At 44.0% G+C, this 13725-nt stretch overlaps 3 protein-coding genes across 3 annotated transcripts in view; all 3 read left to right on the top strand.

The window, feature by feature from the left end:
• The window catches only part of dtymk (deoxythymidylate kinase (thymidylate kinase)), a 35831-nt gene that overhangs the window by 20649 nt on the left and 1457 nt on the right, over positions 1-13725 (top strand). The window contains exons 2-5 of the mRNA XM_058072829.2: positions 12743-12872; positions 12953-13061; positions 13321-13411; positions 13487-13684. Of these exons, the coding sequence (XP_057928812.2) occupies positions 12743-12872; positions 12953-13061; positions 13321-13411; positions 13487-13684 (528 nt within the window). The remainder of the gene's footprint in view (positions 1-12742; positions 12873-12952; positions 13062-13320; positions 13412-13486; positions 13685-13725) is intronic.
• Positions 252-6344, top strand: LOC131129351 (allantoinase, mitochondrial). The gene is made up of 12 exons (XM_078790223.1): positions 252-626; positions 1200-1421; positions 1487-1638; positions 2891-3005; positions 3075-3221; positions 3296-3338; positions 3931-4051; positions 4139-4325; positions 4388-4526; positions 4646-4818; positions 4993-5025; positions 5093-6344. Exons 1-12 carry the CDS (start codon positions 621-623, stop codon positions 5270-5272), a joined length of 1518 nt encoding a protein of 505 aa, XP_078646349.1. The 5' UTR covers positions 252-620; the 3' UTR covers positions 5273-6344.
• On the top strand, positions 6672-10769 carry agxta (alanine--glyoxylate and serine--pyruvate aminotransferase a). Its single transcript, XM_058072826.2, has 10 exons — positions 6672-6876; positions 7956-8148; positions 8251-8315; positions 8376-8476; positions 8553-8623; positions 9645-9828; positions 9908-9977; positions 10224-10319; positions 10383-10511; positions 10584-10769. Exons 1-10 carry the CDS (start codon positions 6718-6720, stop codon positions 10689-10691), a joined length of 1176 nt encoding a protein of 391 aa, XP_057928809.2. The 5' UTR covers positions 6672-6717; the 3' UTR covers positions 10692-10769.

Raw genomic sequence — 13725 nt, 5'->3', positions numbered from 1 at the left:
GTATATTAGTGCGTGTATGAATGTATAAACGTGAGGCATCAATTTAAATGTCTTTGCAGAAAGGGTCTTTATGAAAGTAACATTTACTTATCTTCATTTACAGCGCAGCCTTGAGACATCCAATATGGCGGCGACGTTGACGTACGGCCCAGTGCTCGATGCGGCGTCTACGTAGATAGGTATGTCTCCCTCCTACTTTATAATAACTTTATTGAACACGTCACGTGTCACATGTTCAGTAACCAACCCGGAAGTAATGTGTTTATGTATATACAGTGCATTACACTATTATTATTGACGGGAGTAATAGGTATGCCTCCTTCCTACTTTGCAATAACTTTATTGAACACTTGTCACGTGGTCAGAAACCAACCCGGAAGTAATGCGTTTACATATGTACAGTGTATTACACTATTATTTTTTGACGCGATTTAAGTATTGAATTTCAATGCACGTCAGCGATGACGTTAGATTTTAAAAAAAAAGCATCAGGCGGATACATCAACAAGAACAAGTTTTTGTGGATCATTTGGGCGGAGGCGAGCGTGTTTTCTTACTGCATTAAAGTTTGTATAACATTTTCACAGAATGATAACGTGACATCGGCAGACACGCATTGAATGAAGGTAAACTTTGCTGCATGCATACTTATAACATATACAGAACAGAACAGAAAACTAATACTGTCTGTTTATTTTGCCACACCCAAGAATGAAGGACATATTGTGAATACGTAAAATAATTTTTCTGATCAAATTAATGACCTGAATGATAACCAAAGAAATATTTCAACATAAATGAATATCTTTCCCATATGACATCTTTCTGCTTTTTCCCCACACAATTTTTGCAATAATATAAGTCCCAAAACAGATTCAAGCTACAATTTTTGGAATATAATGTGACAGTAACGGCGTTATGACATTATGTTATGGGAGTTGAACTATTTCTAAAATTGAACAACAACAGCAACAATGGGAAAAGGAGCAGTTGAGAAAAAGTAATAATACACTTTTTCATCGATAACAGAATCTTGAAATAAATAGAACTTGTCTGCATGGGTTGCTTTAGAAAATGTAAAAATATCAAAGTGGCCCCCGTATCCTTTGATTTTAGAAAAGTTTGGACACTCCTGTTGTTGTAGAAGTATGAAAGTGTTACACAAAAAGTCAACAGTGCTTATCTTTGGGGGCATTTAGCGGAGGGCGGTGGCACCACAGTGTCTGATCCACTTTCAGAGGCGCACTTTGACACACTCACTGGACGTGAATGCAGACATGGAGCTGGGATCAACAGTGACGGCTGTGAGGAGCACCAGGGTTCTTTTGGGAGAAGTCCACCCTGCGGTGGTCGTGATTAAGAATGGTAAAATCCACCAGGTGCTCTCAGACGAGGAGTTTACCGAGGACGCTGCCTCTGCGGTAATGTGACTCTCAGACTCATCAATGTGCGCACGTGTGGGCCTAAAGAAGTGTCGCTTTTGCAGGTCTTGGATGTGGGTGACAGTGTGGTGATGCCGGGGATCGTGGACTGCCACGTTCATGTTAACGAACCCGGCCGCACCTCGTGGGAGGGTTTCTGGACTGCCACTAGGGCGGCGGCGGCGGGAGGTGTTACTACCATTGTGGACATGCCGCTGTAAGTTCAAAGTTCGAATCAATAAACTAAAATCCCTGCCCTCACTCCTGGAATCAATTAATACCCTGCATCCAAACACTCAGGAAGAGGCTAAAGGGCAGCGAAACAAATCATATTTAACTCTCAGGCATCCATGACATAGTAACTGTGGTCATTTCGAAGCATGTTTGCTGCAGAAAGAGCAGTTGCTCAAAGCAGACATAAACAGGCGACATATCACCTGCCTATTTAGGCTGTGGTGGGAGAAAACCATAATGTTTCAAGTCCTTAATCCTAAGTCTCAATTAATGATGTGCAAGTCCAAGTCAAGTCTCAATTCAAGACAAGACAGGTTGAGCCAAGTCCGAACTCATAGGTTTGAAATAGAGTCCTTACAAGTCATCAGCACTGTTAAGTGTTTACCAAATAAAATACAGAAATTCAAGTCATTGTTGTCAAAGTCGAGTTGCAAGTCTTTGATGATATTGTCAAGTCATCAACAGACTCAAGATCACACCTTTAGCCAACATTTAAGCCAACATTGCCATCACATGGCCAACTGCCACCAAAACGGCCATTTTGGCTCAGAAAATTCCTGCACAAACCTTCAAGAATGTCATAATCAGGTTTCTTTGGTGGACAAAGACTTTCTTGTAACTCATTAATTATGGTTTTATAGTTGCATTAATCACAGACCTCACAGCTAGGAGACCAGGGTTGAATTCCACCCTCGGCCAGCTCTGTGTGGAGTTTGCATGTTCTCCTCGTGCATGCGTGGGTTTTCTCCGGGTACTCCGGTTTCCTCCCACATTCCAAAAACATGCTAGGTTAATTGGCAACTCCAAATTGTCCATAGGTATGAATGTGAGTGTGAATGGTTGTTTGTCTATATGTGCCCTGTGATTGGCTGGCCACCAGTCCAGGGTGTACCCCGCCTCTCGCCCGAAGACAGCTGGGATAGGCTCCAGCACCCCCGCAACCCTCGTGAGGAAAAAGCGGTAGAAAATGAATGAATGAATGAGTTGCATTAATTACACATTACACACTCAGATTTTGGATTTGGTGATTTTAGGCCCATGATGTCAAAAGGTTGAAAGCAACTGACGCAAGCTAAGCAGTTTTTAAGGTGGGGTATAAAGGTAAAGTTACCTAAAAACAGGCATAGGCATACAGGAGAATAGCTTGCTTGGTTGTTAACCTGTGGGGGAGGGGGGGCTGTGGATGAGTAGGTAAGGACGTGGATTTTCAAGTGAATTCTTTCTCTTTGTCACAGAAACAGCATCCCTCCCACCACCACGCTTGCTAATTTTCAGCAGAAGTTGCGGGAGGCGACGGGCAAGTGTTTTGTGGACACAGCCTTCTGGGGGGGCGTGATTCCTGGCAATCAGGTGGAGTGCAGAGAAATCTCTTTAACATGCTTAACCATGTATAAAATTAAACAAACGTTCCACTTGCAGCTGGAGCTCCAGCCCATGATCCAGGCGGGTGTGGCCGGTTTCAAGTGCTTCCTCATCCACAGCGGGGTGGACGAGTTCCCCCATGTGAGCGACTGCGACCTGCACGCTGCCATGAAGCAGCTGCAAGGCACAGGAAGTGTGCTGTTGGTAAGGGAGGCACCCACCAGGACAGCATTCTTTTGTCGTCATAAAATAAACGCCTTATTCTTTATCTCCTTTAGTTTCATGCTGAGAGGGAGGTCCAACAAACAAGCGGGGGCGATGGTGGTAACTTTCACTTATTTACTTGCTGCTGGTACACTCTCAGCTTCTGGCAGCAGGGTCCAAATGTTTTCCACAGTGGGGGGGGTTGCATCCAAAAAAATGAAAGCATACAGTGGCCACGGTTACACATGCTAAAAACAATCCAATGATGGTCCAAAAGACACTAAAAGCAAAACTATGGTTTGATGCTCACTGAACTGGCATCATGTGTAATGTCATTTATAACTACTATAAAAAAACACAAAGAAAAACCACAATTGAAGTCTCCTGTGAAGTCTTCGATAGTGGCGATCCAAAAGACACAAAAAGCCAAAGAAAAAGCAAAACTCTGGGATGCTCGCTGAACCGAGGTGTCCTGTCACGATAGTGGCGATCCGAAAGACATTTGGATGCTCACTGAATTGAGGTCTCATGTAACATAACCCATGAAGACGATCCAAAAACATGTAAAAAGCCAAAGAAGATGCAAATATTGGTTGGGTTCTGAATTGTGCAACCTCAAGGGTGTTTGACTTTAGGTGTTTTACAGAAAAAGAAATGTGCTGTCAATCAAGAGGCTTACCATGGCAACAGGCTATGGAACACAGCACAGTAAAAAGTGTCCCATGTGTTGATTCAGACCCCAACCAGTACACCACCTTCCTGCAATCCAGACCGGACGTGATGGAGGTGGAAGCCATCCGCACCGTGGCACAGCTCTGCCTGCAGTACCAGTGAGAGCGTCCTCATCGCCGTGACAATAACAATCATCAAGTGTGTGTCCACCATTCTGTTTGTGTGTGTGTGTGTGTGCGCTTCAGGGTGCGTTGCCATGTGGTCCACTTGTCCTCCGCTCAACCGCTGACCCTCATCCAGGAGGCGAGGCAGGCCGGCGCTCCCCTTACGGTGGAGACCACCCACCACTACCTCAGCCTGAATGCGGAGAACATACCCGCCGGGGCCACGCAGTTCAAGTGCTGCCCCCCCATCAGAGAAGCCAAAAACCAGGTAACCACCGTGTAATTAGCACCCGCCGACCGTTTTGACCCCCTCCCGTCTCCTACCATAAGGAGCTGTTATGGGGGGCGCTGAAAGCTGGACAGATCGACATGGTGGTGTCGGACCACTCCCCCTGCACACCTGACCTCAAGAAGCTGGACTGTGGGGACTTCAGTCAGGCCTGGGGAGGAATTTCATCTCTGCAGTTTGGTAACAAGCAACACTAATGAGCTATAGAATGTGGACAGAAGTATTGGGACACACCATCGGGATGCAAACTGAGGAAAATGTGGAGTTTTTTTTGTAAAGAAGCATATGTTATTTTTCAGGCTTACCGCTGTTCTGGACCTCAGCTGGTCTGAGAGGCTTCCAGCTGGCCGACGTGGTCCGCCTGCTCTGCCGAAACACAGCCCAGTTGTGTGGTCTCGGCCAGCAGAAGGGCAGCCTGGAACCTGGCTATGATGCAGACCTGGTCATTTGGGACCCGGAGAGAGAATTTGAGGTTTGTATCAAAGGTAACCCAGAATGTATTGGCAGTACCCAAAATCCCCTTAAAAATGATATTAAATATTTCATTAAAATAAAAAGGAGGTGTGATGGCGCTATCTGCAGGGGGTGCTGCAGCTAGCACCCCCTGCCCCAGCTTTTGACATTTTGTTACTCTTTTTTTTGTCAGATTAAAGCGGAAGGCATCCATCATAAGAACAAGGTAGGGGACAAGGAGTCAAAATGATCTTTTCAGGCACTGATTGACTGTGTGTGTGTGTGTGTGTAAGTTAACTCCATACCTCGGTGTTACACTGCGAGGAGTGGTGACTGCCACCATCGTGGGGGGACGGCTGGTGTACCGTGATGGCTCCTTCAGCTCTGAGACTCTGGGGAAGCCCCTCCTCATCCCTCCAAGGACCACCCCGGAGGAAGAGAAGACAGATGTGATGACTTTTCCTCCATCATGACTATTTTCAGCTGGTTCAAGTGGACACAGAGTCAGGGCTGCAGTGTTGATATTGTGTAATGCAACACATGCATGCTAAGAAGTTATACATATATATATATATATTTGTAGGAAAAAGAAATGCATCTCCGTTTTTTACTATTTTTTATTTTATTTTCAAAATATTTCAACTTTTTTTAAAAATAATCCTTATAAATGTTGTTTTTGGAATAGTGTGTCTTTTTCCTCAACCTAAATTTCCTAGTTTGTTTCTCATAATACTATGACTTAAAAAAAAATAAAATTAATAGTTCAACTCTATGGGACTAAAATGACATCTAATATTACGAGTTTATTCTCATGAAGTTGCGACTTAATTCCCATTAAAATGCAACATTTTTCTCTGAATATTTTTAATATTTTCTCATAAAATTAAATTTTTTCCCATTTCTGCTGTTGTTGGTTTTTCATTTTCCAACTTTCTACATGTCAATTTTTCTCTTGTAATGATTGTTATTCCTTTAATATTTTGACATTATTCTTGTAACATTTTAACATTTTTCCAAAACTTACAACTTTATTTTGTTTCTTATAATATCATGACTTAATTTTTTTAATATATTATTTCTTTAATATCTCAATTCTATGCTACTAAAATATTTTCTTAGAATATTTTAAGTTTATTCTGGTAAAATAAGCTGTTTTTTCCCCCATTTCTGCCATTTTTGTTTTTTAATTTTCTTTTAATGTTCTTCTCATAATTAATACTTTATTCTCATACATTACATAACTTTTCCCCAACCTCATTTAAAAAAACAAATCTTTTCTCATTGTTTTTCACAATATTACAACTTTAAGAAAATGCTACTAAAATTACATGATACTTTTTATTATTACACTGTTCTTCCAACATGACATTTTGTTTAATTGTAAGTTCATATTTTGATTTTGTTCTTGTTAAATTATATTCTTAGAATGAGTTGCAGGTCCATAAAATGACAGCCGCCTGCCTCACTTTGGCTACCCTTGTTATAGATGCATGCTGGGAAATGTATTCCCAATCCAAATTTGAATAAAAACTTTCTAGACTCCTAGACTCTTTTCTTTTGCCTCCTGGATTGAATAGCTATACAGTTATGGCTTTACAAAGATAATAATGCTGATTTTGGAGTGAATAAACATGGATGTCATTATCTTTGAAAATCCTGCCATATGAAAAAGACCCAAAAGAAGTCTTATTGGTTGCACATTAACGTTCATGATGCTCTCAGTCTCAAATCTAACCTAGAAAAACAAACACTGGCCTGAGTTCACAGATGTTAGTCACTCATTAACATGGACACTCTCAACCTGATTGGCCTCCTTATGTTTGAGCGCACGCAGGACAACATTAGCCAAACAAGTCTGGGACACAGACCAAAGACCTCCTCTGGTGCGCTCACCTAGGCTGTTCGCCGTGCGGGAAACATGTCCTCTCTGTCTGTGCCGCCACCCGAATGTCTGCGGAGACCGCTGGCCGTTCCTCATCGGCACATGTTTGGACCAGGACCGTCTAATGTTCCTCCACGCATCCTGCAGGCCGGAGCCAATCCAGTCATCGGTCATATGCATCCGGAGACATTTGAAGTAAACTGGTCCACGCGCAAAGACAATTGTACAACATACAACTATGTACAACAGTAGTGCTGAGTGTGGAAGAATAACAGGGCACTTTTGGTTGGCTAGTTCCGGGTTTAAGTGTGAGTTGAAAGCCAAGGATTTGGTTTTAGGCTAACCAGGAAGCCTTTGTTTTTATTGGTCATGTGTTCGACATAAACTAGGTTCTAGACTTGAGTGGTTAGCGGTGGAGTCTATCTTGATCGGAAAGCAATGGGTCAATGTCCTCAGGGTCAAGGTCTATGTTGACTGGGGATGCTAGTACTCAATTTTAAGTGGACTGGAATTCTTAGGTCTCAGCTTGAATGGGATACTTATAGTTACTGTTACTATCGCTGCTGGATGACTCGTCATTCTAATGGAAGGTCTTGCCACAGATTGCTTGAGATGCCGAGGTCCTGGTTCTAGGTGGACTGGAAGGCCTAGGTCTTGGTTCTAGGGTAAATGAGATGCCTCGGTACAGGTTTAAGCATGCCCTTGGTCGTGGTTGTAGGTTAAGTGGGATCCCAGAACTGGCCCGACTGATAGAGGTTCTAGGTGGATTTGGTTGGTCCATGTCCTAGGTTGGTAGAGATGCCTAGGTAAAGGTATTAGCTCGACTTCTGTGCAAGGGTAGGATTCTAGGGATTCTCGGTTGACTGGCGCACCTAGTAGTTGGATTTTGATGGACTGGAATGCCTTGGTAGATTCTGACCTTGAATGTGATGCCTGTTGGTGGAAGTTTTAGCTTGGCATGGATTCCTCGCCATCTGGGTTGATAGTGTTGCGTCAGTTCTCATCACAGGTTGATTACGATGCCGAGTGCCTGGTTCTAGGATGATAGAAATGCATAGGTAGCTGTTTTGCTTGTTTTCCGTGCAATGGTCCGGTTTTATGGATAACTAGGAGACACCTAGTACCAGGTTTTAGATGGACTAGAAGACATAGGACGTAGCCTAAACTTGATGCCTAGGTACAGGTCCTGGTCCTGGGTTAAATGAGATGAGATAAAGCTTTACGCTTGTATGGCATGTTTGAAAGAAGAACCTCCGCTGTTGGTTTTCTTGCAGATAATGGCTGACATCAGGAGCGGGATCCAGTACATGTTCCAGACTCAGAACCCCATGACGTTAGCGGTGAGCGGCACGGGCCACACCGCCATGGAGTGTGCCATCTTCAACGCCGTGGAGGCCGGAGATTGCGTGCTGGCGGCGGTCAACGGCATTTGGGGAGAGCGGGCAGCAGATATGGCCGAGAGGATAGGTGACGCTATGATGGTCGCCTGTGCTAATTGCGCTAAAATCCTGTTGAATGTTTAGTACTCAGTACAGGATACCTTTGATATCTATTATTTCAACTCAACAGGTGCCAGGGTAAATACCATTGTGGCGCCCCCTGGTGGATTTTTCACAAATGCAGAAATAGAGCAGGTAAGAGACGCTCCTGGTATCAGCACGTAATAAAAGTCATTGTGATATTATTTGTGGCAGGCGTTATCCAAACACAGACCTGTGCTGTTTTTCCTGGCACACGGAGAGTCATCCACTGGAGTCCTGCATCCTTTAGACGGCATCGGACAGCTGTGTCAAAAGTACCAGTATCAGTTAAGCGTCAGTCGGCATCATCTTCACAACTGCTGATGGATCGCTTCTGACTCCTGTCCGCAGGTACGGATGCTTATTCCTGGTGGATTCTGTGGCGTCGATAGGAGGAGCTCCCGTTTACATGGACCAGCAAGGTGACAGGACACGAGACGTTCCAGGATGGTGTCCGACAGGATGTAGATTGTATTTCTTGGGGTTTCTAGATGGTTTCAGGAAACACATACAATGAAACAGAGCCACATTTTCCTGTAAACTTTCTCATGCACTCCAAATCATTGTTATAGTTAAAGTTGTATAAAAGCTGTAACCTAGCAGGTCCTAATTTTAGGAGAATAATACATCATAATATTAGGAGGAAAAACATCATTTAAGTAGCATGAAGTTGAAATATTAAAGAAATATTTTAAAGTCAGAATATGGGGGGTAAAAACAACAATTATTTTTTGATAATTTGGTTGCAGAAAGTTAGAATATTACAAGAATTACGTCAAAACATTTCAGTATTACCAGAAAATAATTAAGAAGAAGAAAGTAGACATAATTGGGGGGGAAACAGCAAAAATGGAAAAAGACAACAGAAAATCAAGTCAAATATTGAAAATTATTAAAAAGTATTAAGTAAGTAGGGGAACTGCACTTTTTGGGAGAATTTTGCCCATCATTCCCAATTATAACACAAGAAAACTAGTTAATATGAGCTAGCTAACAATGCTGTTATTGGGATACACCTATTTCGACTATCAAGTCCTCTAAATAAAAAACTCCAACAACGTTGCATGGTTTGATATCCATGCTGGGATCATGCATTGACACAAACACTGATGATAACATGTAATAGTTGCATATCTTGCCCTATTTACATGATTTAAAACACTACCCAAACTTCTTTTCTCGGGCGCAAAGAGTTATGTTATGAGAATAAAGTCAAAATATTAAATGATGGGCGTAATGTCATAACATTGCGAGGAAAAGTTGAAATATTTTCAACAAAACAACAGCAAAAATGTGAATAAAAGAGCAAATAGTGAGGTTGATGCTCATAATATGTTGTTTCACCGATACTGATACGAAGTAATATGCAGTTTTAATCTTGACCTATATACTGCTCAGCACATGCCAATGCCAAAATGGTCCTTGCATCCTTTCATTTGTCAGGGATCGACATCCTGTACACGGGTTCTCAGAAGGTTCTGAACGCCCCGCCAGGAACGGCGCCCATCTCCTTCAGTGAGAGAGCATGCCAGAAAATATTCAACCGCAGATCAAAGCCTGTGTCGTTCTTCTTGGACCTGAGCTGGCTAGCAAACTACTGGGGGTGCGACGGCAAACCCACCAGAGTGTAAGAACACGTTGGTTCTTGATGAATCACATCGTCTTATTATTAATAACTATTAATAGTGACGTCTCTTCCCCTTTAGGTACCACCACACGGGCCCCGTCTCTGCTTTCTACTCCCTGAGGGAGGGCCTGGCTGTCTTGGTGGAGGAGGTGCTGTCATGAGTCAGCATTTTGAAGTCACTTGCATCGGCAGTTTTGTGCAGACAGACGCTTATATTTATAGTGCAGTAAATATTGCTTTGAGGGTTTGCAAACAGGGTGGCGATAGCTACATCTCAAAAGACTCAGGCTTTGGTTATTTCAAGTCTAGAGGGCTCTAATGATATTTAAAAAGCATAATAAGAGGGCCGTAGACAGGTTTTCTATGCTCCAACTATGAACATTTGATTGTCTTAGGGTCTGCAAAGTTCCTGGGAAAGACACAGGAAAGTGGCAGAGTACTTCCATGCCGGCTTGGAGCGAATGGGTCTCAAGCTTTTCGTCAAAGACAAGGTGATTTTCTTTTATTTACTATTAAGGTAAAAACATAAATAACAGTTTTTAATGTTCTTCCAGACCACAAGGCTGCCGACTGTTACAACAATCGTCGCTCCACATGGATACGACTGGAAGGAGATCACAGCCTATGTTATGAAAACTCACAATTTAGAAATTTCTGGGGGTCTCGGACCGTCTGTTGGCATGGTGAAAAGGAATTGAGTATTTTGTTTCTGGAGTGTGTACCTGCTTATTCCAGGATGTTTGTGGATGTTCCAGGTGCTGCGTGTGGGACTGATGGGATGCAACAGCAGCCAGGCCAATGTCGACATGGTGCTGGCGGCCCTGAAGGATGCTCTGACACACTGCCACAAGAGCAAAGTGTGACGCTTCTATCCTCAGCCTGAATCCAGTGAGAGAGAAAATGCTGTTTAGTCATTACTGGAATAAATCCAGAGCAGCAAATTCAAGACTTTTCATTCACTAAATTATTTCCCATAAGGCTTGTGAGATTTTCTGTTTTCTGTGGAAAAAAAGGATCCAAAAAGCACAAAAGGATGGATTTTCCCAGAAATAAAAAATAATTTGCAGGGACATGACTGCTGAATCATGAATATGCTGATATTTACTATATTCAATCAGTCATTCATTTTCTTATCCTCATGAGGGTCGGGGGTGCTGGAGCCTATCCCAGCTGTCTTCAGGCGAGAGGCGGGGTACACCCTGGACTGGTGGCCAGCCAATCACAAGGCACATATAGACAAACAACCATTCACACTCACATTCATACCTATGGACAATTTGCAGTCACCAATTAACCTAGCATGTTTTTGGAATGTGGGAGGAAACCGGAGTACCCGGAGAAAACCCACGCATGCACGAGGAGAACATGCAAACTCCACACAGAGGGTGGAATTAAACTCGGGTCTCCCAGCTGTATTTACTATATATGTATATACTTTAATATACTAAAGGTAATCATGGTCGGGGTGGAGCTGCAGGGCAGCCGCAGGTGTGTGGTTACAACCATGGAACATCACTGGTGGCCTCCAAACCTCCTCCTCCTTTGGCTTCCTGCACCTCATCATTGCTTCACCTGCCCTCCAGCTTGATGCAGTGCAGGGTGCTACATTGTTGTACTACATCATATATGCCATTCAATCAGAGTGATCAGAGTGCTGTCGATATGAAGGAAGTAGCCAAAATGTAATGATTAAATAAACGAGCTATGAATATTGCTAGGCTGCACGACCGAGTGGTTAGCATGCGGGCCTCCCAGCTAGGAGACCCAAGTTCAATTGCAGTTTGCATGTTCAGACGGGCCAGTCCATAACATTATGTCTCGCTCCATCCGCTGACGCCAGGTTACACCAAAGACTGGCCAAGAGTTGGTGGATGCGTTAGTCCAGGTCTGGGGGGAGATCCCTCAGGAGAACATCCGCCGCCTCATCAGGAGCATGCCTCGTCGTTGTAGGGCGGCCATACAGGCATGTGGAGGCCACACACACACCACTGAGCCTCATTTTGACTTGTTTAAAGCATCAAAGTTGGATAAAATAAAATGTTGGATCAGCCTGTAGTGTTTACTTTCATTTTGACTATAACTCCAAATCCAGACCTCCATGGGTTCATGAATTTGATTTTCATTGATCATTTTTGCGGGCGGCACGGCGGTCTAGTGGTTAGCGTGCAGACCTCACAGCTAGGAGAACAGGGTTCAATTCCACCCTCGGCCATCTCTGTGTGGAGTTTGCATGTTCTCCCCGTGCATGCGTGAGTTTTCTCCGGGTACTCTGGTTTCCTCCCACATTCCAAAAACATGCTAGGTTAATTGGCGACTCCAAATTGTCCATAGGTATGAATGTGAGTGTGAATGGTTGTTTGTCTATATGTGCCCTGTGATTGTGTCCAGTCCAGGGTGTACCCCGCCTCTCACCCGAAGACAGCTGGGATAGGCTCCAGCACCCCCCGCGACCCTCGTGAGGAAAAAGCGGTAGAAAATGAATGAATGAATGAATGATAATTTTTGCCCAGTCCAGGGTGTACCCCGCCTCTGGCCCAAAGACAGCGGGGATAGGCTCCAGCACCCACGCTACCCTCGTGAGGATAAGCGGTTGAAAATGAATGAATGAATGATCATTTTTGTGTGATTTGTCAGCAAATTCAACTATGGAAAGTATTTCATGAAAATATTTTATTCATTCAGATCTACAACGTGATCTCTTTATTTTTTGGAGCAGTGAAGTTTCTTTGTTAAGAAAAACCGGACTTTAATAAATAGATTATAGAAGGGTTAGATTCTGTTCCACGCTCCTGTTCAGAAGGTGGCGGTAATGCACCCTGAAAGAGACAGCAGAAGAAGAATGCCAACTGCCAATAAACAGAAGAAGAAGAAAAAGAACGCGTGAAGGCGCCAGTATTCACGTCTTGGCTAAGCTATGGCGTGTAAACGAGGTGCTCTCATTGTGCTGGAAGGGGTGGACAAAGCAGGGAAAACTACTCAGTGCAAGAAGCTGGTTCAGGCGCTGCAGCATAACGGACATCCCGCGGAGATGATGAGGTTTCCTGGTGAGCCCCGATTCTAGTTTAGTCTAGTCTATCTACTACTTCCAACACGTTCATCAAAAACTGTCGTTCGTCCCTATCAGAAAGAACCACGACCATTGGAAAGCTGATTAGTGCTTACTTGGAGAAGAAGAGCGACTTGGAGGACCACACGGTGCACCTCCTCTTCTCCGCCAACCGCTGGGAAATGGTGTACGTTTGGTGTGGGTATATATCTATGCAGATGTCGATAGTAGGCATACAGTCAGCAAATTAAATCCAAAACCATTCAGTGACCTTGAAAAAATGTAGGCAATAATTACCCTTTATGACCTTGATGTCCACTCCATACCATTTGACGTAACGCCCACATCTGGTGTTCCTTAACCACATGCTGTAAGACAGTAGATATGTATCAGTGCACAACAAAAAGTAGTCACACAAAACCAAGGCTCTTCTTTCCACACTTCAGGCCTGAAATGAAGAGCAAACTGGAGCAAGGCACCACTCTGGTGGTGGACAGATACGCCTTCTCCGGTGCTGCGTTCACCAGCGCCAAGCCAGTGAGTCGCTCATCCGCCAGTTACAACTCTGCACCCACCATATGATGTCAGTGTGCTTTCTCAAATGTTGATCAGGGCTTCAGCCTGGACTGGTGCATGAATCCAGACGTGGGTCTCCCCAAGCCAGACCTGGTCATGTTCCTGCAGCTAAGCCCGGCAGAGGCGGCACTCCGAGGTCAGTTTGGGGAGGAGAGGTATGAGAACAGTGTCTTCCAGAGAACGGTGCAGCAGAGGTTTGAGGAGCTCTTGAAGGATTCGTCTGTCAACTGGAAGGTGAGTGCCAAGTCGGCGCAGACGACAACGCTGTGGAGAAT

This window comes from Doryrhamphus excisus, linkage group LG4 (genome assembly GCF_037039965.1).
Source record: "Doryrhamphus excisus strain RoL-2023G ecotype Guam linkage group LG4, RoL_Dexc_Guam_v1.1, whole genome shotgun sequence".
NCBI lineage: Eukaryota > Metazoa > Chordata > Actinopteri > Syngnathiformes > Syngnathidae > Doryrhamphus > Doryrhamphus excisus.
This window is presented reverse-complemented; position numbering and strand designations above follow the sequence as displayed.